Source organism: Vidua chalybeata, chromosome Z, assembly GCF_026979565.1.
Source record: "Vidua chalybeata isolate OUT-0048 chromosome Z, bVidCha1 merged haplotype, whole genome shotgun sequence".
Classification (NCBI taxonomy): Eukaryota; Metazoa; Chordata; class Aves; order Passeriformes; family Viduidae; genus Vidua; species Vidua chalybeata.
The window spans coordinates 11,319,594-11,344,205 of NC_071570.1; the positions used below are offsets into that span (position 1 = coordinate 11,319,594).

At 40.5% G+C, this 24,612-nt stretch overlaps 2 protein-coding genes and 1 long non-coding RNA gene across 6 annotated transcripts in view; 2 read left to right on the forward strand and 1 right to left on the reverse strand.

Annotated features, from left to right (window-relative positions):
• Nucleotides 1–4,836, forward strand: ZNF367 (zinc finger protein 367). The gene is made up of 5 exons (XM_053931832.1): nt 1–612; nt 1,591–1,741; nt 3,352–3,471; nt 3,845–3,983; nt 4,563–4,836. The coding sequence occupies exons 1-5, from the start codon at nt 253–255 to the stop codon at nt 4,801–4,803; spliced, it is 1,011 nt and encodes a 336-aa protein (XP_053787807.1). The 5' UTR covers nt 1–252; the 3' UTR covers nt 4,804–4,836.
• LOC128781844 (uncharacterized) lies at nt 4,731–8,051 on the reverse strand. Its single transcript, XR_008428529.1, has 3 exons — nt 7,972–8,051; nt 6,171–6,250; nt 4,731–4,816 (listed from the first exon to the last, which is right to left on the reverse strand). It is a non-coding gene; the product is annotated as an uncharacterized LOC128781844 (long non-coding RNA).
• SLC35D2 (solute carrier family 35 member D2) overlaps nt 7,670–24,612 on the forward strand; it is a 23,841-nt gene continuing 6,898 nt past the window's right edge. The window contains exons 1-10 of one of the 4 annotated variants that reach the window (XM_053931831.1): nt 7,926–8,007; nt 9,262–9,357; nt 10,564–10,597; nt 12,183–12,269; nt 15,094–15,161; nt 17,564–17,635; nt 19,614–19,682; nt 19,906–19,950; nt 20,737–20,839; nt 22,840–22,932. In XM_053931831.1, coding sequence (XP_053787806.1) covers nt 10,577–10,597; nt 12,183–12,269; nt 15,094–15,161; nt 17,564–17,635; nt 19,614–19,682; nt 19,906–19,950; nt 20,737–20,839; nt 22,840–22,932 — 558 coding nt within the window. In that variant the 5' untranslated portion in view covers nt 7,926–8,007; nt 9,262–9,357; nt 10,564–10,576. Of the gene's footprint in view, nt 8,008–8,146; nt 8,237–9,261; nt 9,358–10,563; nt 10,598–12,182; nt 12,270–15,093; nt 15,162–17,563; nt 17,636–19,613; nt 19,683–19,905; nt 19,951–20,736; nt 20,840–22,839; nt 22,933–24,612 lie in introns of those variants that run through there. The other 3 variants (XM_053931829.1, XM_053931830.1, XM_053931828.1) reach the window with 3 other exon arrangements.

Below are 24,612 nucleotides of genomic sequence, written 5' to 3' on the forward strand. Positions count from 1 at the left end.
CCGCTCGGGGGTGGCCGCGGAGGCGGAGGGGTGCGGCGGGCAAGCCACCAAGACCACAGGGAGCCGCCGTCCTCAGTGATGAGCGGCTGAGACGAGCCCGGGCGGCGACAGGTGGTGACGGCCGCGGGACCTCCGTGCAGCTGCACGGTCCATTCCGGGACACAGACGCGGACAGCGGGGCCGTGCCGCCGCGGAGCGCCCTCCTTTCCCTCTCTACGCACTCCCTCCGCCGCTGCCCGCGAGGGTGCGGCGATGGCGGAGCGGCTCCCGCCGGGCCCTCCCCCGGTGATTTTTTGCCAGGACTCCCCGAAGCGCGTCCTGGTCTCCGTTATCAAAACCACGCCGATTAAACCCTCCTCGGGGGGGAGTGGGGGCGAGGAGCCGATGCCCGTCCCGCCCGTCCCCACCAGCCCCGGCTTCAGCGACTTCATGGTCTACCCCTGGCGCTGGGGCGAGAACGCGCACAACGTGACCCTCAGCCCGGGCGGCAGCGACAGCACCGCCGGCCCGTCAGCCCTCCCGCCCCCCCGCGGGGGAGCGGGCAGAGTCCCCGGCGGGGACGAGGAGAAGGCGGGGAGCCCGGGGAGCGGCGGCCGGCACCGGCACCTGAAGGTGAGCGCGCGGCGGGCGGGCGGGGGCGGGCCGCGCGCTTACAGGGTGACTCCGCGGCGCGCGCCCCTCCCGCGCTTCCTCCCGGGCATTTAAAGTGAAGTCACTTCCGGCAACGGCGCGCGCGCCGCGGGGAAGAGAGGGGGGGCGGAGTGGCTCCCTGTTCTCCCCTCCTTTAAAGAGTAAAATAATAAACATAAGAAAACCACCCTCGCCATCGATAAAAAAAAAACTCTTGTCCCCTCTCTCCTCGCATCTGGAGCGCTTTGTCCCGTTCTGGGTTCCTTAGTACAAGAGAGACATGGAGCACCTGGAGTGGGTCCCGTGTAGGACAACAAGATTATTCAGGGACCGGAGCATTTCTTTTATGAGGAAAGGCTGAGGGAGCTGGACCTGTTCAGCTTCAAGAAGAGACGACTGAGATGACTTTATTAATGGATATGAGTATCTTACAAGGGTGCCAAAAGGATGGAGCCAGGATCTGCTTGTGACAAGCTGTAGGAAAAAAAGGCAGGAGGCAAAAACTGATACGGAGGAAGTTCCACCTCAGTATGAGGAGGAATTTCTTTATATGTTGGTGACCAAGCACTGGCACAGGTTGCCCAGAGAGGTCTTGGAGTCTCTGTCACTGCAGATACTCAAGAACTGTCCGGACACAATCCTGTGCCATGTGCTCTAGAATGATTGTTTGAGCAGAGAGGTTGGAGCAGATGACCCACTGTGGTCCCTTTCAACCTGACCCATTCTGTGATCGTGTTGTCAGTTTCTCCCCACACTCCTGAGCACATGGTGGTGCCTGTCACCTCCCCTCCTGCACCGGGCAGTTGGGAATGGGCTGGGCACAGTCTGGTGTGGCTCTGTGCTGTCACAGCACCATCCTTGGTCATGCTGTTGCTCCAGGGGATGCTGTGCCAGTTGGCCAAACTGCCGGGGGTGGGGGAGGAAGTGCCTGAGTTTAGTTGCCGTGTTATTTACACCCAGGATGGAATAAGACGTGGCCGTCCAAGAGCAGACACTGTCCGAGACCTGATCAGTGAAGGAGAGCACTCTTCCAGCAGGATACGTTGCAATATTTGCAACAGGGTCTTTCCACGAGAGAAGTCACTGCAAGCCCATAAACGAACTCACACTGGTGAGTAAAACGAGGTGTGAATAGCTGGGGAGAGCCAATTAGGAAGCAGGAACGAAGGAATTAAATCCCCCCCAAGCAAACATAAAGGAAGTTATGAAAGAACTTGACCTGTTATGATTTTATTGTAACTGCTAAATTAACCATACTTTTTAGTGCTTTTTAGTCAATCAAAGTCTTTGTAATCATATTTGTCATGGAGAAGCAGCAATTTGGGCTATATTAGTATAGTGAAATTGTGTAAGCATTTTATCTGTCAATGTGACAGACTCACTTTGTAAGAGAAAGAACTAGTCTTGGGCTTGGTGCTCTGTACTTGAGCTTTGTAGCACTTTCTATCCTGATTGCCTCTGCTCTGTGATTTGTTTCCTCCTTGCTGATGTATTTTTCACATCACAATTGAAGTTTTGCTGTTAGAGGTTACAGTAACTTAAAAAGCGGCTGGCAACTTCAGGATTGTCACATCCTAGGAAGTGTGCTTAAATATTGAGAGAAGAATCCACTTGCTTAAAATCATCACCCAATTGTTTTTTCCCACCACCTAAAATTAATTTTCTAGGGTGAATTTACTGAATTGTATTTAGGAGGTGATTTGTAGTTAAGCTAAAATGTATGACAAACTCACTCAATACTCAGCTGAGCTTAAACTGAAGATGCTGTTTGAGTTTTTAAAACTAAACAAATATATTCTATTTCTTCAACAAAACACTGTGTTTGCCATAAGATATGAAGAAATGTAGCTCATAATACAGACACAACCACCAGCACTTCCCCCAAACCAACCAAACAAAATCCCACAAAAGCCTTGGCTCTCACCATCTCCTGACTCAGGTCACTATGACTAATCTAGATAATGATACTAAACAGCAGCATTCCTCATTTTTGGTCATGATATGTTATTTCACTCGGTCCTACAACGTGTTGAACTTGTAAGAACTACTTAACTGAGCAGAGCTTACCCTGTCATTCCTCTGAATTAGTGAGCCAGACTCACCCTCATTTTGTTGCCTTCCTGAGGGTGGTGGTATGGCATACCTTTGTGTAGCGTGTGCAGTTCAGATCCATCTGGGGAAGGAGACACCTCTGGTTGCTGTTTGCATGGAGAACTCTTCATTGATGACTGATTTAAGAAAACTTAAATCTGGAATAAGTTTCTCATGTAGCCTCCATAATTTTAACTTTTCTTAAACATGAGATATTTCTCCTGATGAGATATTTCTATAACCTTGTAGTAATGTTGACCTCAGGTATTTCACCCTAGTTCAGGCTATGGTAAGGATAAAAGTTTTCTGGTTACAACCTGAATTACATTACTTGTCCAATTACTTCTCCATATTTCCTGCTCTACATCTGCACAGTTTTACACAACTTACGTAGTGCTATCTAAGAGTCTTAAACGAGAAAATATGACAAAATACAATTTTTTTTTTCTCTTTGGAAATAAGTTTGTTCAGTAGCATAGAGCATGCACATCTAAGTACACCTGGATTTTTTAAGTAGATACAAGTTTCTGAGTGGGTAAAAGGAGAGTTTGCTTTTGCCAGGTTCAAGCCAGGGACCGCCACTGGATACTATGACTATCTTTCATAAATCTCTTCTGTTACTACTTTTAGGTGAAAGACCTTATTTATGTGACTACCCAGATTGTGGGAAAGCCTTTGTACAGAGTGGGCAGCTCAAAACTCACCAGCGTCTCCATACAGGAGAGAAACCCTTTGTCTGCTCAGAGAATGGTAAGTCATAAGAGAACGATTTGCAGCTTTCTGGGGTCAGACTAATATTGGAACTGTATGTGTGTTTACATGGCAAAAGCTTTGGAGTTTAAATTTGGTGGAACTTTTATGGAAGGGAAGAGCCATGCAGAATCTGCTTAATTGTGCAAGTATGTATCTAAGGATTACATACATTCTCAGTCAGTGGATACTAATGTATAAAATAATGGGGCATGTTACCAACTGAGAGCATTTGGTTTTCAACGAAACCTAGGTTTTTGTGAATGGGAAAGGGCGGATTCAGTGGCATTTCCATCCTACAGATGTTACACTTTCTCTGGTTGGCTGCTTTCTGTAACATGTTCTTCATTGTCACTCTGTGTTTTTTTTTAAGGCTGTTTAAGCAGATTCACACATGCAAACCGTCATTGTCCCAAACATCCCTATGCCCGACTGAAGAGGGAGGAGCTCACAGACAGGCTGAGTAAGAAGGAGACCGCTGACAATAAAGCTGTGGCTGAGTGGCTAGCGAAGTAAGTTCCCTCATGGTGTCATCTTAAAATATTTGAGTGGTCTGACACAGCATTTATTTTTTGGGATAGTTAAACCCCAAGAAAGCAAAACTAGATGTTCTTTCAGTACACATCAGTACAGCTTTGCCTCTCCTTGAAGAATTATGAACTTCTGGTCAAGACAAAGTTCCTTATGAAATTTTTTTCTTACAGTTTTGTTTTGTTTTGTGTTTGCTCTCTGATTAAATATTTTTTTTAGCTTGATCAACACCTGCTAATACTTTATTAGCTGGTGCTACAGTTTTGCTGAATTTGCATTTGTATGAGGGGTACTGTATGCCTAGGAAGAAATGCCTGCTGAGAACACCATGGAGACAAGAAATCTGTCACAGATATTCACTTGGGCACTTTACATTTAAAATACTGAATAAAGGTTTCTGACAGCTTAAATACTACCATATAAGGGCTGAAAGGTAAAGCCAAGTGCAATGCCCAGTTGGATGCAAGCTAGTACTCGGGAGGTTTTTGCCCATTTTGAATTGTTGGTGTGCGAGTCAATTGTGTGTATTTTACAAGTATTCCTCATGTTTGATGTTACAGGTACTGGGAGACTAGAGAGCAGCGTGCTCCTGCTCTGAAGACCAAAGCAATCCAGAAAACAGATCAGGAACAGCAGGACCCAATGGAGTATCTTCAGTCTGATGAAGAGGATGATGAAGAGAAAAATGGCGCTCATTCAGCTGCCCGTCACCGTCGCCTCCAGGAGCAGCGTGAACGCATGCATGGCGCGTTGGCACTCATTGAGCTGGCAAACTTAGCTGTGGCACCCCTGCGACAGTAGATAGGAGCAGTCTCTGCCCATAAAAAAATGTACTTTCTGGTGTTACTTAACCAGTTAGATCCTAAGCATAAGCTAAGCACCTTATTTGCTTATAATAGGCTGCTATTCTGTAGAATTTATGAAGAATGTTGTTGCCCCATAACATGGGGTGAGAGAATTGCACTTTTGATAGGGTAGAAGACAGATGTAAAATTTCTAAGTATTTTGTAAATATGGGACTGCATAAGGCAGGGTTAACAAATTTATGTGTCATGGGAGGCTAGATTTTGCAAGGTTAATTCATTTATCTGAAGCAGATTTCACAGGAAACTCTTTCTGAACAAAGTGTTCACGATTAGCAGGAGGGTACATGTGGCCAAAGAAGGCTGACAATAAAGTATTTATCTGATTATCTAGCAAAGTGATGAGTCTGGGGATATTGTTAAACAGCAATGAAATAATGTTTTTCTAATGTCTGTATATCTTTACCTAGCATCTCCAAGGCGAAGGGCAGAGGTTATTTATCTCAGCTAGTACAGGGAAAGAAAATGCTTAATGCAGGGAATATCTTCACTGTGACTGCCCAAGGTATGAGGCTTGACTTTGCTGCTTCACATTTTTTTTTATTTGATATCAGCAGAATCTCTTGGTAGCACTTGTTATTCCTAACATGTGTAGTTGGGAAGTTTTGCACATTGTTTTATCTGAAAATGATTAGTCTTGCAAAGTCTAGAAAAAGGTAAAGAACTGGTAATATTTTTTCAGGTGTTTTTAGGCCCTGTAGTGATTTGGCACTTGATTTTGTTAGTAAAGGGGTTATATACAGGGTGGTATGAATTTGTAGTAAACTATTCTAGGTCTTCTATTAGCAAACACTAAGTTTTAAAGTATTGCTTTTATAATGATTAGCAAATAGAAGCCTCCATACTTACTGTGCATAAAGCCACCTTACTGCTTTACTCCAGCATAACATGCCGATTTTTTATTCACTAACCATAGCACAGCTATAAAGTAAACACTGCTGAAAAGTATTCACTATTCAATTAGAAAATAGGCTTCCAAAGTTAGTTACAAGTTTGTTAATAGCGTGATTTCATATATGTCCCAAATAAATGAAGTTGCGGAATGCTGCCTAGTACTCAGATGCTATAAATGATGATACAAAATGTTTAACAGGGTATCTTGTCACTTTGTGAATGTTGTGTACTTTCAGTAGCATTGTCTCATGGTGATATTTTACCATATTTTGCTTTGAAGGCAGCCAGAGATTCCTAATATGCTAACAAAACTTTGTTTTCAGATTGGACTTTTGTGTGTGGTTTTGTTGTTGGTTGTTGTTGTTGTTAAGCTACTGCTCAAGGGGATATTAATAATGTGTATTTACTGACCTGCTTGCTTTAACTTCTTCCTCTCATTGGAAGTCAGGAAATTCAGATGAGAAGGGAAGCCTCTTTCCCTCTCACTTGAACTGAAAAGGAAGAAAACATTTTGTCAATCACTTGATATAGGCTGACCAGACACATACAGCTGTTCCAGAAAAGTAGAGTGGTTTTACATCAGAAACTGCAGCTGTTGAAGTATGTTCTCTGATAACCTATTGTGATTGAAAATCTCATTAACCCAGTTTGTTTAAATCCTGTGTTGATGCACTTAACTAAAAAGTAATTGAATAATTTAAAAAAAGAAAGTGTCTTTCATTGTTTGTAAATAATTTTGCACCAGTGCTACGGTTTAACTTCTGCTTCAGCTTCTGAAAAAAATAGGAAACACTAGTCATACAAGGCTTCTTTGCCTACATAAAACTGGTAATTCATTAATGTATGTAGGTTTTGGGTTTTTTAAAAATATTAAGTGCTTCTGACTGTTCTTCTGGCTTCATGTGAATAGTCTGATCCCAAAATGAGCCCTGAATACACATCTGTTGTAATTCTGAATCATAACTCAGAATTACTCCCAAGTAGTATTTCACAGGACAGAAGACTGGTATAATTACCAGCCACTTGCAGACTGGTATATTACTTCCATCAGGATTGGTTGTGGATTTTTTTATTTTTTTTTTTTTTTTTTTTTTTTTTTTTTTTTTTTGTTGGGTTTGAGGTTTTTAAATTTCTTTTTTCAGTCAGCCAGAATATTTCCTCAGGTCTTTGAAGTATGACAAGTACACTGGATTGTACTTTGCCAGACAAAATTCAGACAGCTGAAGCAGTTTTGGATCATGACAAGTTTTGGGTAAAATACCAAGTTAAAAAAGCAAAGATGAGATGTGGAAGACTGCTTTTTGTTTTATTAAGTGATTACATACAAGAAATTGTTTGGTGCTTTGAAAGATTTAAGTTGTTTGGCATGAGTTAAAAGCAGAAGAGTTGATGTGCTGTCATTCTAATAGATGCTTTGAATAAAAACTTGATTTAATTTTCAGGTTTAATGTGTGCTGTTTGGTAATTATTAAATACTCAGCGTCTTCCTCGTTTCTGACAGCCTGACACGTTGCAGAGGAGGTTTAAGATGTTTATTTTCCCTGTCCCTTGAAATTTGACACAAATTAAACCACCCAAGGCAAATTGTTTTTTTTACAGTTTCAGGAACTTGTGAGAGTCCGTCCCGCCGTGCGAAGCCCAGGCCGGGCTCTGGGGGTGCTAAGGGTGGCTGCAGCGGTGTCCTGCTGTCTGTGCCCGCGGGGCTCGCCCCTCTCTCTTCCGCGGGCGAGCCCCAGAGGCCCCGCTTTGCCACCGGCCTGGTTTAACAGCACGGCCGGGCGCTCCGGGGACCGGGCTTCAGCCCGGCAGCTGCTGAGGCGGCGCCCCGGCACGCCGGACGCCCCTCGCGGTGCCTGCCCCGCCGCCGAGCCGCGCAGGCCGCGCCGCGGAGGCGGCCCGGCCCTGGCGGAGGCAGCGCCTCCCGCAGGCGAGGTGCGGTGCGGCGCCGCTCCAGACCCGCCCGCGGGGCCGCCGCGCCCGGGACCCGGTGCCGCCGCCGCCGTCTGGGGACGGGCCGGGGAGAAGGAGGAGGAGCGGCGTCCCCACGGCCACCCTGGTGCAAGCCCGCGGTGCGGCCCTGCTCGCCGCCGCTCGTCGCCGCCATGAGCGCTGGGCAGGCCGCGGAGGAGGAGGCGGACGCCGCCGCCGCCGCGTCCCCGACACTTCCCAGGGTGCTCTCGGCGCTCTTCTACGGGACGTGCTCTTTCCTCACCGTCCTGGTCAACAAGGCGCTCCTCAGCGCTTACAGGTGAGCGCCGGGCCAGAGCGGGCGGCCCCCACCCGCGGGTGCCGGTACAGCCGGTGCCGGGCGGTGCCGGGCTGTCCCTGCTCGGCGGAGAAGCCTTCCCGCTCCTGTTCCCTTTCCTGCTGGCGTGGTTCACGGGCGTCCGTGCAGCTCGGAGCCCGAGCAGCCAGGTGGTGGGCAATGTGCTGGAACCGGGGCCGGTTTCTCCAATTTGAGACCCCACTTGTGCCCAGTATGTACCAGTTCTGCAGCACCGCCCGATGGGCAGGCACAGTTTCGACAACACCCGTCTTTTCCTCCGGATCTTTTTGCTATTCCCAGAGGATGGCACTGCCTCAGACACCCCTGAGGGAAACAGAATACCCTCTAACTGTTCCTGCTGAACAGTATATTCCTTCCAGCATCTTTTTTTTTCTGAGACAGCCAGAAACGAAAAGTGAATCTCATAAAACGGCTTCATCATAAAAACACAGAGAGATTCCGCCCTGACTTGATGGCGCTAATTCCCATAGGGAATCCTGGTGATAGCTAGCATCTTCTACCATTGCGTAAAGCAACAGCATTAACTGCACAACTCTTACGCATGTTTTACTTAAAATCTTTGTTTTTGCTGTGGTTTAGCTCATCTGAATCAAAATAAGAAAAAGAAAAGCCAAAATGAAAAGAAAGCTATAAAGTCAAACTTGCTGTCATTTTCTAACATTCAGTGCTATTTGAACATATAGCAGCTGTATTTAATATGTCTCATAAATTGTACATGGTGCAAGTTAAGATTTTATTTTACAGTGGTTTTTATCCTACAGACTGCAGCTCCCTGAAAGTCTCTGGCATCCATCTAGCACATCTGTGTGAGATAATTGAATACAGTATGTCCATCAGTAGGCTTAAATTTTGTATTAATTCCTTACAGCATTGCTGCAAATATTTAGGCCTCTGCAAATCACAAATGTCTGGAGAAATCTGTGTGGTACAGACGGGCAAACTCTCCATCTTTAATGGGAAAGCTGTAAATACTAAACAAAAGGCAGTTTAAGTATCACATGATTATAAATGGAAGTCCCGTTATTTCTTATGTTTTTTCTGCCCCCAATACTTCTGTTTCTCTGATCTCTTTTGCTATCAATTGCTCCTAACTCAGTGTCAGGACTGTAATGCTCTTATGGCCTTTTTGCTGTGAGTCAGCATGTTTGTTTCTTTTGTCAATGTTTTGTTCCCATCCCAATTATGTTACTATTAGATGTACATTTCTCACCACAGTAAGTAGGAGAACAGCAGCTTCTGCAAACATCATGAAGTTCAACAAGGCCAAGTACAAAGTCCTGCACCTGGATTGAGGCAATCCTAGGCACAAAGGTAGTCTGCACAGAGAATGGGTCGAGACTAGCCCTGGGGAGAAGGACGTGGGGGTGTTTGTGGTAAAAAGCTGACTAGCACCACATGCTTGCAGCTCAGAAACCCAACCACCTGGGCTGCATCAGAAGCGGTGTGGCCAGCAGGTGAAGGAAGGGGATTCTCTGCCCCTGCTCTGGTGAGACCCCCACCTGTAATAATGCATCCAGGTCTTGGGCCCTCTAACTCAAAGAAGACATAGACCTGTTAGTCCAGAGGAAGACACTAATCACAGGGGCTCTGATCACAGGATGCCAGCACCTTTCCTGTGAAGACAGGCTGAGAGAGACAGTGTTGTTCAGTCTGGAGACGATTCCAGAAAGACTGTATTCCAGGAAGACCAGAGTTTCAAGTACCTAAAGGGAAGAGATCAAGAAGGACTTTTCAGAAGACCGTGTAGTGACAGGACAAAGGGAAGTGGACTTAGGCTGAAAGACAAGAGGTCTAGATTGATATTAGGAAGAAATTCTTTACTGTGAGAGTGGTGAGGCACTGCAGTAAGTTGTCCAGACAGGTTGTGGACTCCCCATCCATAGAGGTGCTCAAGACCAGTCTGGATGAGGCTTTGAGCAGCCTGGAGTAGTGGAGGATGTCCCTGCCCATGGCAGGAGGTTTGGAGCTAGATGATCTTTAAGGTCCCTTGCAATCCAAACCATTGTAGGATTCTGTCCATGCTTTCAGCTAAAGCCAGCTGAAGGGTTATAGTAGGAATGTAGCTGGTTTAGTAGATAATAGATGTTTCTACAACATTTACCTAAGAACTTGATTTTGACAAAAACATATTGCTAGTATGTTTGGATTCTAGTGATAAACTTCCATGTTAGAGCAACTACAAGATGTTTTAGTTATTATCCCATCTCAGGATTCAAAATGTATATGTGAAGCTACTCAATAAGCAACACATTGAGAGTCCTCTAAGTGTGTTACCTTCACTTATGAATATTCCCCAAACAACTAGCAATTCAGAATTGATCAACTGTACATGGGCTGTATCACTTGGGCTGCAGAAATAAAATAGTTCTACTACAATAAGTGTAGTGTTGAGCTCCTCTTAAACACAGGCCAGTCATCCTCATGTTTAATTGTTGACTTTGGTTTTAAACTTTGACTTTATTATTTTTACTAATTATTTTAATTCCTCAGTACTAAATATCTGTTCATGCTTTTCAGCTTCCCATCACCAATGTTTCTTGGAATTGGACAGGTATGTTCACAAGTAAAGCATACTTAAAGTATTCATTATTTTAAAGTTAAACTAATGATAATAGAGGTAGATTTTAGGGGGCAAAATCACAGTTACAGTGAACTCCTTGTGTTCTGGATTAGATACACTGTAAGGAACTGTAATTTGTTTAATTGAAAACAGGCAACTTTGAGCTTGAGTCAAAATTATTGCCCAGAGAGAGTCAAGTTAAAGACTGGAATGCTATTTATTTCTCCTTGTAAAGTTCAGTAATTAAGGAATCTGGCCTTCAAAACTGTCCAGCTTTGTTCTAGCAAATGCATACATTCTGTGAGGGTCCTTGAGCCTTTGTGGACTACACGCAGAGATATTGCCCCTGCTTGTAGCCAAACCACGTATTTCCTCATAAATTTCTCCCCATTTCCCAGCAGTTTTCCATTAGGACCAGTGCAAAATTTTGATTCTTTCTTGCTTTATATGCCCATGGGTAAGTTGCAGTATGGCAGCAGAAATTTTTTTTTATTATTTCTGTTGTTAGGAGGCATCATGGTAAAACCAAAGTTCAAATGCTTGTGGACTGGGTCCATAAAGAAGAATGTATCACTGCAGAGGGATCACTGATAAAGATTGAGCTTTGAAGCGTATGTTGTTTAGGCAAATACATTTTATAGGGAATTTGCTTTTTGCCAAGGCTGCACTGCAGGGGGTAGTGAGGAAGTATTGAAAACAGGGTACCACAAGTCTGACATCTTTGCTCTTAGGTGCTAGAGAGAGTAAAATGTCTTGTAAAGACTTTGTGATGTGATAGAGAGTTTTACATACCCAGATTGGTCAAGGAACCATAGACCATGTTTCAGTGAAAGGCTAGAAAATAATTCATGTCTTGATGCAGCTTATTTCTTTGCAGAAAAAAGAAAAAGAGTTTTTGCAGAATCAAAGACTTATGGCATTTCCATTTTTTTGTTGACAGATCCTTCCAAGATTTTCCTGAACACTATATAAAGTACATATGATACAGTATAATGCTTTAGTCTGCAGAACATGACTCCACCTCATCCTCTAGATAGTTGATTGCTGTATTTTTGTATTAGGGAAATTTGACGCTTTGTTTTGACTCCTTGGGGCAGCATTAACACCTATGATGTATGATTGCTCAGATATTCTTCTTCATTCTGCCTGCATCTTTACTATTTCTTCCTCATTGTCAACAGACTGATCAATACCCAACCTCAATTTTGCATTACCAAAAAAAGTTCTGGGAGTGGTTCTGCAGACTAAACAATTCTCTGAGTAAAAATTTCATAGTTTATCTGGGATTGTGTCCTATTTTATTTGCTCAACTCCTTCTCAGTATGCATTGTTTCACAGTATGCCACTAATTTTCTTCGGAATAGTAAAGTATATGTGTGTATTTTACTTTTAAATAAATAGCTGGCAAAATTGATAAGAGCAAAATTATTTCAATTTGTTAATTTCATTCTGTGCTATTCTTTTAGAGAAATACATAAAACCATAGCATTCGTATAAAGATTTTGTCTTTGACGTAGTTTTTTCATTCATTACAATTTTGCTCTTGCGTGACTTCTCATTTTTTCTTTTTGTTTAGATGGTAGCCACTATACTTATCTTGTATGTGTCAAAACTAAATAAGATTGTTCACTTCCCTGATTTTGACAAAAGTATACCTGTGAAGGTAAGGATCACATATGTCCTGGTATTAATATGAAAGAGTTACTTTTTATAGTAGCATTCTTTCTTACAGGGGCAAGAAAAACATTTGCATTTCTTTTTCAAATGGGATTCTTTGTATCACTGTTTCATTTAAAAATTGATTTGATAATTTTAATTTCTCGGCAATATTCTAGTTTGGGCTATAGATATAAACTCTGTTTGCAGAGAAATCTGGTGCCATTTAGTTATGCAGCACATGGGAAGGGTCCTTTACCTTTATACAGCAGGATGAAATCTTCCACATTCCTGAATGGTTTTTCTGGGTATGGCTCTCTGTGGGATCAATGGGAGATAGGTGTTTGTGAAAGACTTTTGAACAGAGCATGAAGAGAGAAAGGCTGCTTGAAAATATGAATGGAGCATATGATAAAATAGTAGAAAAATAATGTGATAGATGAGAATCCGGAACAACAACTGACTCCCAGTATAAGATTTATGTTCCATAGGAGGGGCTAAAATAATACCCACTGAAAATGCTGTAGGTGGCGACTAGCTGCATCATACAGACCTTAAATGTATATGGTCTAAAGAGGCAGGACAGAACAAATGTGAGAGGACCTCCTCTTACCTCAGTTTGGGAACTAGAATGTGAAATGACTACAGCGATGATCCTCAAAGGGTTTTGCATCTATGCAATGTTGCTGGAATGTTTCTTTGATGCATTAGCCTGTGTGTTTATGTCTTGTTGCAGGTTATCAGTTCGGTTTGCTCCAGGACACAGGGAGTGTTCCCAGCCCTGCTGCTAGGATCAGATAGTATAGCTTTTCAGGCCCACAGCTTTATTGCAGAATCTTGTCTTCCTGTCAGTGTGAGGTTTACAATGGATGTCTCACAGATATGTTCATTCTTAATGCATGTTGAAATCATTGGCATTTCTACATGTTCTAGTCTTGGAGGAAAATCTATAGTATCATTCATAAAATGGACAATTCTTCTTTATTATTCATAAATAAGAAAGGTTTCCCAGTGGGTAGCTTTGAGTTTCATGTATAAACAACTTATTGAGACCTTGAGAAGTTTCTTCCCTCCATCCCCCACAAGTCTTGCTGTGCTCCCTCTCTGCTGTTGTCTTCACTTTAACTTATATACAAAGGCATTAAGAAAATACAGCATGTATTTTCTTTATCCTAATAATATCTGTTGTTTGGAAGACTTTGCTGTACAGGCTAGAAGCAGTCAGCATTTTTGCTTCCAGGACTTCTATATTGTTTGTAGTGTTGGATTTGACTAGTCATAGTGAATCAGCTGGATTGCTCATGGTTGATTTCTCTACTTTTTAAGGAACCCTTAGGCCAACTCCTTATCCTTTTGTCAACTTTTGCTTTGACACTAAGATTACTTTTCACTCCTCAACTGGTTTATGTCTTCAGTGCATTCAGCTAGGGTTTTAAAGCAGTGAAATGCTTATTTTAGTGACGAAGCTTTGAAGTTCCTGACCCCTTTTAAGTAAATAATTCACTGATCTCTGCTGTTGTGCTGGATGTTGTAATTTTGTCTTTACAATGGAATGAATTTCAGAGGAAAGATAATATAATCTCTGCTCTGCTTTCAGCCTATGAATTAAATGAAACAAGATGTTCTAAATAAAAGTCTGCAGATGAGACAGTACTTTACAAAATTTTTACAAACTTATGCTGACAGGCTGAATATTTATTGTTACTCATATTCCTGCTTTCTTTTTTTTCTCCTGTTTACTTTTACTGTGACTTTCACTTAAAAGTTAACTTTAGTTGACTATCAGTTAACTTTTACTTAACTTTTTTCTGTCTTGCTGTAAAAGAAACACAGAATTTTTAACATAGATTAAATACACCTCTCTGTTCTGTATGCTTTTCCAGCAGACAAAGTTTAAAAATGTATAGCCTTTGACACTTTGTCTTCCAAAGTGTCCCTGTGTAGAAACAAGAGCAACTATTACACATTGGGTTAGAGGATCTGTTATGTCTTTCTGCCATTTCAGCCCCTCTTGACTGATAGTGAACGGGACCAAATGTACACACTGCCTTTGTCCCCACTGATTACTTTGGTTGGTTTAAATCTTCCTCAAATTCCAATCTTATCCATTCTATGATGCTGTAATTTTTTCTGTAACAGGAAAATTAATGTCTTTGAATTGCAGCTGATTATTGTAGGGATCCATGTATTCTTGTACATTTTATTAAGGCTCATAAGTTCCATTATTGTTTCTCTATATTGTGTTATGGACCATAGATTTCTGTGCAAGTCAGTCTCTTTGCTAGAAGTAAAGTTCAATTTACTCATAATTACTTACCTTTCCTTTCTAGTATGTTACATAGCATAATTTTCTGGGTTAATCTAAAATGTTGCAACTTCCAGCTGTACTAATATATGTGGAATATGTAGAGGAGCACAGCATACTTGCAGTTTATTAACTTTTTTATTCCATCTCTTCACTTGCCTATTTAGATACTGTTATTATTATTAACTTTATATCTAAAATGAAATGTTAAAAAGGATATTAATATGAGGGTTATAGTAATTAGAATAAAAGTGATTAATATTTACTCTAAATGGATTCTAAGTCTCATTAGTGGTAAATTGCAACTCTTCTAATGACATCAAGTGAAGCTGTGGTCACGACCAGTCACATAAATAGGAGCTGCAGATAAGCTTGCAGCATAGTTACTTTTTTTTTCCTGTTTAAAAAACCCTCTTTCTTCATAGAAGTACGTATGATGTGACAGGTATTAAATTCTATCAAGTAAAGTTTCTCAACAGTACTTCTAAACAAAATAATCTGAGCTGTGCTTTTAAATTTATCACAGTTATTTCCACTGCCTCTGATTTATGTTGGAAACCACTTAAGTGGATTATCAAGTACCAGCAAACTCAGGTACAGTAAGTAGAAGTTATAAGTAGACTGTTTGGATTTTACCTTTTTCTCTTGTGGGGTAAAAAAGAAACACTAAAGAAGGGCATTGTCTGGAGTCTTAAATCCATGTGGTGTCTGTCTGCCTGTCTGTCTAAACCCCTGGTAGTGTTATGAAATTTTTACACAAACATTTGATCAGTTTACAAGTTGTCTGCTTTCTTTAAGGGGAGCTTAGCCAGTCCTGTACTGACATAAAATTACAATACTCCTATATGACCATGAAAGTGCTTACACTTTTGCTTCACACCCAAGCATCCAGCTTTTCCTGGGTGTCTTAACCAGAAAGTTGGAACATTGTAAGGTGTTTCTGAAGGAAGAAGCATAAGGAAAATATTTGTACCATGATGTCATGGCAGATATTTAGGAGTCACCAAGAGTTTAAAAAACTGCTGTGTAGTGGGGTGGTGGTGGTGGCCTAGCCCTGCTGAGTTCAAAAAGCAGGTTGTCAAGAAGCACTGCTGAAGGGTGCTTTGACTCCCATGTGCCTGTAAGCATAGACCCATGAGAGTTGCTTCCATGCTAGTGCTAAAAAGGTGTAAGTAATGCACACATGTGCCGTAATAGAATGACTGTATTTCTGTGGAAGATGAGCACAGAAGCATGATGGCTGCGCCAGGACTGGCGGATACAGCTGGAGGATACAGTGGGATACACCACTACCATTGTGGTGGTTTTTTAATGTCACTGCAGGCTCCTGAGGGTTGTACTAAACCAAAACAGAATTTTGCAGGTTTGTGTGCATTTTGTAACTATGAGACAGATGCTAGGAAAGAAAGTAGAGCCACAGAATCATAGAATCCTCAAGGTTAGAAAAGACCTTTAAGATCGTCCAGTCCAACTGTAAACACAGCACTACCACTGTAAGCCTGGACCAGTAATCTTATCCTCCAGTGCCAGGTCCAAATACCCTCAGGGATGGTGATTCCACCACCTCCCTGGGCAACCCACTCTAATGCCTGATCATCCTAACAGTGACTTTTTTTTTTTTTTCTAGTATCTAGTCTGAATCTCCTGTCTCAGCTGAAGGCCATTTATTCTGGTGCTCTCACTGCAGGCACAGTAGAAGAGACTTGCCCTCACCTCACTACACCCTCCTTGTAGGGAGTTGTAGAGAATGATGAGGTCCCCCAATGTATTACTTTTAATTTGTTTGCATTTATTTTTATTTTATAGAATTTATGTTCTCTAGTTATAAACACTAGATGCCTGATTCTGCAACTCTTTGTTTGTGTTCACAAGCTGTTCCACTGAAACAGACATTAAGACTTCAGCAGTACTGTGCCTAGTAGCACTTCAGCCATTGTGGAAATGAAAATAGTTCCAAAACTGTAAAAGTTTGCTTTTTCTTTCCCTTTCCTCTGACTGTAAATTTAAATGCTTAGTAGGGTATGAAAATGCACCTTCTTCCTCTCCTGTGCTGGTATACCTCTTAGATTTACTAGTTTTAACTAATTTTTATAACAGAAACTTTAAAATGCCTGCAGTGGTTCTATAAATTAAAATTTTGTTACATTGCATTTCGGTACAATATATGATACTTGTTTACATCATTGAATTTTTCACCTTGTTTAGGTTGTCTGGAAGATGCAAATGATCCTATGCATAAATTCAAAATATCTGTTGCAAAGTTTTTAAACATTGTGTTAGGAACTGTATAATTTACTAATGCAATTGTTAATAATTATCTTAAGCAGGGGATTAATTGGTCCATATGGCCATGCTGTCATATTTACAGTGTCAGATGTGTTTTCTCACCCAGAAATGTTTCCAACTGCATTACTTCATGAAGATCAAAAATATGTTGCTAAAAGTAGAAGTTTGTTTGGTAGTGGCAGCTGTGGCCCCACCTTTCATGTTTCTTGTATTTCCTCTAATTTTTTGGTCAAGGATTTATTTTATTTTTCAAAGTACAGCTTGTTTACTAAGCATATTTTCTTTGTATTTTATTTCTGTTACATGTTTTCAGAAAAAGGTTTATTGTCTCTCCTTTTAAGTTTCAATAGAAACAGTTTTTATTTAACTATACCTATGAATTTTGCAGAAAGAATTATTTCATAAGGGTTATGCTAGGTAGAAAATATCTACTATATTCCATTTCAATAATGCAGAGTGACCTTCAAACATAGCCAGTTGCACTGATTTACTAATTGGCAAAGCTTGCTATCTTTCAATGATTTGGTTCTCTAATGTGCATGTCAGAGTGACATTCTTATATATGTACTAAATGATTTGCTATTTGTTTTGGTTTATTATTCCTGGACTAATTGTTCTATCCCCTGGGTTAGTAAAATAAGAGCTAGAATATAAGATTTCCTATTAATCTGATATTATGCTTGGATTTTTATTTTGTTTTTTTTTGACAGTTTGCCGATGTTTACAGTGCTCAGGAAGTTTACCATTCCACTTACTTTACTGCTGGAAATCATCATACTTGGGTGATCCTTTTTGTTTGTTTTTGGGGTTGTGTTTTTGTTTGGTTGTTTTTTTTTTTTTTTAAGATTGCTTTGTTTTAGATCATATCAAATGGATTACTTGTGTCATGTCATCAGAAAATCAAATGAGTGTTTTTTATTTACAAATAGAGAAAAGCAAAGAAAGTGATTTATGTAGCTTTTTTGAAGGCATAGATATATACATTTTAGTGAAGAGAAGGAAAAAATCAACTTGCCTTCATTTTCAGATCTCATTCTCTAGACTGTTACAAGGTTTCAGGTTAGCAGACAAAACTCAGACACTTTCAGTGGTTATGTTTGTGTCTTGTCTTGGAAGCTCCTAAACTGTGAACTGCTTCAAACAGACAGATTCTTATTGTCTCCAGAGAGTGCTGGTAGCATGGCAGTCTGCTTATGTAGAGCAATTGTCTGGGTCAAGTCTGAAAACATACCAGGTTACTGAAGCCAAATGGTATCTACCCATTGTTAGATCAGAGAATTCCTTACTTACAGACACCTACATTATTTTCCATGAGAAATTAAGAAGGATATGCTAGCTGCTCAGGATCTCTAATTTCAGTAGTACTGAGTTGGAGGAACTGGAGTATAAATACATCATATTTTGTCCAGAACTTGACAGTTCTATCCACATGGCTGATGCTGGACTCATGAGATGAATTCACAAGGAGAAAACCAGCTTGCTGAAGCTGAACCCAGGCAGCATGAGAGGGGAAAGCTAAAAAAGCAAAAAGCCCCCAAGTAAACTATCATCTCTTTTTGGCTGAAGCAGCAGTTAACTCATCAATGTGATTCACTTTTGGATATGCTATGGAATTCTTTTGTAGTTTTAACTTCTCCCAGGGAAAGGAAAACTTGCTGTCTTCTGTGGGCCTGAAGACTCCCACAAGCAAGTGGAAAAAAAAAAAAAAAAAAAAAAGTGAGTCACTGAGATTTACATAAGTGCTCAGCTGGAGAATAGCAATGTGGCCTACCAGTGCAAGCAACATCCTAACCAGTGGGAAGCTTGGGAGGAGAATGCTGTATTGGTGCAGACTGACACAGTGTATTTCCTCAGGGCTGACAATGAAAGGACTCTAGAGAGTCTGTGCAGGCTTACGTCAGGATTTTTGAAACAATCAAGGTTTGGATTGTTACTCTTGAGAGTCATTATGATCAAAGCCTAATTTATCTAGAGTCTACTCCGTGCTTTATTCTTGTGACAGTGGTCCACAGATGTGCTCCTTTACACACAGGATTTCTCCAAGAGTATTTCTTCAACAGAATTGTACATTTTGTTTTGAGGATCTTCTCTCTCAGTCTACCTTGACAGAATAAGAACTAGGGGAATATCTGTAAAGCATATTGCAGTATGATGCAAAAATGAGTGCTTAAGATATTTCCAAACAAAGTAGTATAGATACAAAAACCTTTTTATAGGCTTACAGAATGCTTTTTACTACGCTGTGTCAGCACTGATGTGGTAGTGAAAAATGTCATAAGCTCCATATTTTCCCTTTCAAGTAAAAAGTTTCAGTTCAAAATAAGTATCTGATTGAAAATAATCCAGACAGTGTGCTGTATAGCATCTGCCTCAACGAAGGTGATATGGAAAACTGTATGAGAGATGTACACTGATTTTCCTTTACTGGACTGCTGGAAGACACTGTAATATGTCTATTATGAATATCAATACACATTGAATTTGTTTGGTTCAGTGCTGTTACTTTGAACCTTTAATCTTTACTTTTATAATTGTCTAGTAAGAGAGCACTCACAGTGCTTTTTCAATCTCCATTCTCAGGGCCAAGGTCTGACAGCATGGCACATGGGCAATCACGTTGTTTCTGTAAGGTTGTCAAGACTTTGCCCTCCTGTTAAATGTTCTGTGATTATTAATTGCTTTGAAACTTTTCAGGCAGACAGCCATTTAATCTCTGCTTCAAAAAATGAAAATGTGAACTGTTTCAATTTTTGCCTACAGGAAACGGTACCCACTGAATATTATAGTCAGCGTATTTGCCATCATTCTTGGGGCTTTCATAGCCGCTGGGTAAGGTTTTAATTTCTCATACAAAGCCATATTATGAGGGGAGGGACAGTAGGAGGACTTTTTCCTTGTTTAATTCCAAGTAAACCTAAGTGGAGGTAAGTTACTCTGGATAAAGTTTTGATTTGGAAAATCTCTCTAGTGACATCACTTGAAGGTGTAGTTATACAAAGGAAAAATCTAATTCCTGCTGACAGTGTTTGGGTGTGTCTTTTTCCACCTGTAGGTTTTCCGTGTTTGGAGGATCATTAGTGGATCAAGTTAAAACTATGTGAGGAATGTTGCTTTTATTTCATAGTATCAGTGTATTTTAATAATCTTGGAAAAACATATTCCTGTTCTGGATAGAAAGAATGATATTTTGACTGTCAAATCTGGAGTTACACATTGTATATTTTTTAATCATAAAAATCCCACTTTTTTTTTTTTTTTTTTTGTAAGTTCTATTGTGAGATAATGGTCACAAAGCACCTGTATGCTGTTGTCCTCTGTTTTCTGTTTGAACATTCCTTTACCTATCTGGAAAGTTAATGTTTTGTTTGTTTCCTGGCTTTGCTATGAACAAAGGTAAATAATTTCCATGTGATGTGACAGAGATAGAGCCATGTCCTATCAAATGAATTACCCTGTATTGATGAGGTAACAAGTCAAAACAGAAAGGATGACAATCTGTCTGAGAAATATACAAATATTGTAAAAAACAGTTGGATTTTATTCCCTAGCCACTTTTTGTAGTAAAAGAAATAGGTAAGTAAATTCAGTTATAATTGGACTGGTTGTCAGGGTTGACATGGGTGAAATTTTCCTCTGAATGAAAACTGAAGATTTCCTGCCACTTTCACACTGAGTATTTGGAACTCTCCAATGTCTCATTTGTGATGGTCCTATGACTAGAGAAATGTAAAGTACTTTGACTTACAAAGAAGGCTTGAAGCAAAACCTGTGACTAGCTGGGTTTGCATATCCTCATTCACAATATTCTTCTTGGTAAGCAAGGTAATGCAATGCATTGCATATTTTTTGCTTATTTACCATACAGTATTTCTTTCTTTCCCAGGTCTGATATGTCTTTCAATCTGGAGGGCTACATCTTTGTGTTGTTAAATGATATCTTCACAGCAGCAAATGGAGTTTATACAAAGCAGAAAATTGATCCAAAGGTAATTGTGGGGTGATTGGATTGAATTTAGCAGTGGGCTACTGTCCTGGTTTAGGGGAAATTTAGGGAGGAGTTCCTCTAGAAAGCAGATTCAAGTGGCCTTTCTCCCTACCTGTTTGGGAGATAAACTTCCTTCGAGAAAAGCGGAAAAATGTTTATTTAACAAGCAAAGTACTCACAAACATGAAAAAAGAATAATATTAAGCATTGGAACCTCTCACTAGTCCAAAGAGAGGTTTCTCTCTGAAATTCATAGAGAGAGAGTCCTTTTAGTGGGGTGTAGCTCAGCTCACTCAGTCTCTTATCAGTCCCTCTGGCGCTAGAAGATGCTGTGTCCTGGGCCCTGGTGGGCCACAGGGATGAGCTTCCGATGTTTTTTCTGGGTTTTCAGTCCAGAGCAGGTTTGAATAGTTCCAAGAAAAAGAAAAACTACAGCCCAGGGAACTTGTCTACCTCAGCTAGTTAAAAAAACTAACTAAAAGCAAAGGAGAGCTCTCTCCCGCTGTCCGTGCTGCAGATAACACACACTGAGAGAGAGAGCTGAAGCTCCTGTCTCTATGTTTTTGAATACAGCTGCCTCAGACATTCCACCACTCCTCCTTTTCTCCCTCTTCACTTTCAGATCTAGTTTTAAAGGCACAAAACTTATTTCTGGGCTAAACAGACAAATGGGGATAAAATTCAGCATCATAAAGTCACCCCAGACATTAGTCACCCTAGGACACCTACTTATTATATGAATTTTATGTACTTACCATTATGAACTTATAAATAACTTCATTTACTTTCACATTCCAGTTGATATTTCACAGTTGATATATGCATTCTTATTAGAGAATAGCCTAGAAAAAGTTGTTATTTCTATCTCTGGCTAGGCTTCGGTAAGCAAACAGTGTATTTTCTTTCCTCCCAAGTCTTTTAAGCAGAGAGTAGTAGTTATTAAAAAAAAAAAAAAAAAAAAAAAAAAAAGCAAACTATAACCAGTTTACCTCTAAATTTGATATATATTTATATAGGGATGATGACTTTTTGACTAGAAACACATGTTATGTGAGGTTTATGTAAAATAAACAGAGAATTGTCCAGACTAAGTCATAACCACAGTAACTGTACAGTAACTGTAGTCTTTTTTGGTTATCTAAAAGCAAGTATTCAGCAAAGGCAGGTGTGACAAGGTATTAGGTGATATATTGATACACATGTCTTACGTAAATGTTGAGCAGGCTGCTCTTCAAATACAGTGCCATGAAACATACTAAGTATAGCAAAGAGCAGTCTTGGATAGAGGTTTGGTTTCTGACTTCTGTGGTTCACTCTGTACAGCAGAAATATATGTCTTTTAATAATCTTAGACATCTTTGTCGATTCCACACTGCATTTTTATATATGAGAAGCATTTAACAGCCTCACAATTTTCTGCAAAATACAGGAGAAGAGATAGGCTGGAGAGTTTTTCTAAGCAGCATGGCTGAATCTGGAGGGAGGAAGGGAAGGTTATTTTTTCATTCTCTTAATTTCCTGCTGTTGTGTCAAGCAAGTTAACCCACAGGTTAGATGGCAACCCTTAAGTTGCATAAAGTTACATCAATTACCAGTGGTTACAGAGCTCTATGAGTCAAACTTCATTCATTTTCCTGTTATATGTTTTTGTGGTTGATTTGTAGTAGAAGGACTAGGTGATTCCTTGGCCAGGCAGAAGTCAACTTATGTGAAGTCAACACAAAGCACTTCTGGACCAGTGCTTTGAAAATTCCTAGTGTTGTATAGAAGGGTCCAAGGAATAACAGAGCAGTAATACTCTGCTGAGTGCACAGACAAAGTGAGTGAAGTGGAAATTCAGCTTAGTAGGAAACACTGAACCCAAGGATTGCAAGTTTGTATTTTAAATTGAGATGTAGTCTGTTTACTCACTGACAATAATGTCAGAAGAATTACCAGAGTAATATGTAGTATTTTGCTCCCAAGTGGCTTTTAATATCAAACACTTTTTGTTTTTCACAGGAGTTGGGAAAGTATGGTGTCCTGTTTTATAATGCTTGTTTCATGGTGATTCCAACAGTTTTTATTAGTTTTTCTACTGGAGACTTTCAGCAGGTAAGTAGCAATATTGCATATCTCAGACTGTTAATATTATTTTGTTCAGATTTCATTTGGGAAGTGGGAGGGGCTTTGGCTTGTTTCTGAAGAGGTAACCCTCCCTTTTTGTTAGTGGTTAGTGTGAAAAATGTGAGTTGGATTTGTCCTTCACAAGTAAGAACTTGTGATTATTCACTTAAGGAAAAGCTGAATTTGTGTGATAGTCCTTATCTGAGTCTTTCTCTGGGAACTTAGGTATGTTCAGGGACTGCCAGCTAGAACAAATGGTTGAGAATCCAACTGCACTATGTGATTTGCCACATGCTCTACAACAAGATTGCAACTGTACAGACAATTTCCAGTCTTTCTCTCATTCTGATATCCAGGGCAGATTTCTGTTTAGTCTCAGTTTCATTTGGTAACCTCCGTTGTGCATTCTCATAGAATGAGAGCAAGACTCTCCCCAGGCAATCCTAATACAGTATCCGTAGGCAGTATGTCCTGATACATAAACTATCAGACCAGAAGGTTTTCCTGGCTCCCTCACAGTCTTGCTGAGTTGCCTTTTTCATAATAGTTAAATTAATCTAGTCACTCATATTGCTTTCTAGAAATGTTTTACATTTGCCACGGAAAATTCTTTGGAGGGTGTAATAAATAATTGCAGTGTTCTTTGTTGTATATTGTTGTGCCCTGAACTCACATGATTTTGCCATTGTGTACTTAGAATTATGCTTTAAGCAGAAAAATTATGATTCCTTAAAAGTGCTGGAATTAGGTCTGCTGTGAATGTGAAATTTCTTTATGTCATCAGTCCAGCATGACCTTGTGCCAGTTTAGGAAAATGCATCTGCTACCTATCTTGGAAAAGGAGCCCAAATTTTTTATAGCTGTAAGATTTCAACTGCTTTTCCAGCACACAGGGTTGAGATATGGGAGATTTTGGGAGCCCTGGTCAGAGAAGTTTACCTTGTTGCTAGGTTTATCTCAGGGGAAAAAAAGGAGTGTGTTGTGTCCACTGGCTTATTTTCTGTAAACATCTTAATGCTCAATTACGTGAAGAGAATAAAAATCTATTAGAGAAATACATTGTGCTTTCTGTGCATCACATTGGTTTGGTCACTTAAAAATAGAAGTCCTAGTAAATTATGCAGATAACTAGTGTCAGTGTGACACACAGAAATCAAATCACAGAGAAAACAGAGAAAATGGAAAAATATTGATGACAAGTCAGCAAATTATTGTAGATAACCCGTGTACTTATAAGATTTTTCAGACCGGTTTTTACCCTGGCAGAGCTTCTTGCCTTGACCCGTCACAGCATATGTCTTCTGCTCTGAAGTCAAAACATCAGTACCACATCTGTATGATAGGGACATGCTTCTACTCCTCTAGCTAGTTCTGTAATCTTGGAGAGATTGCAGTTTGTGAGTGAATGTCTGAGTTAATTTCTCCCTCACCAGCTGGCTCACTGTGAGGAGAAGGAAAGCACTGAGAGGACAGGAAAGCATGATTCACTATAAGACGAAGGAAGCCCCAGAATGGCTCTCTGCCGGAGCCTTCCCCCAGATTGGGGTGACTCCGGGTGGTGGTAAAGTCTCTCCTCCAACCCGTGCCTTCAAAGAAAGACTCAGTAGTCTTCAGTCGTCCGGTCTCAAGGCAGTTTATTGCATGTTATCTCAAGGCACACAGACTCCC

What these genes read in the sequence shown, in the direction of transcription:
- ZNF367 (XM_053931832.1), top strand. Translation starts at nt 253, where the DNA reads ATGGCGGAGCGGCTCCCGCCGGGCCCTCCCCCGGTGATTTTTTGCCAG. An exon ending in CCATAAACGAACTCACACTG is followed by an intron (nt 1,742 to 3,351) that starts GTGAGTAAAACG and finishes TACTACTTTTAG; the next exon opens with GTGAAAGACCTTATTTATGT. An exon ending in CTTTGTCTGCTCAGAGAATG is followed by an intron (nt 3,472 to 3,844) that starts GTAAGTCATAAG and finishes TTTTTTTTTAAG; the next exon opens with GCTGTTTAAGCAGATTCACA.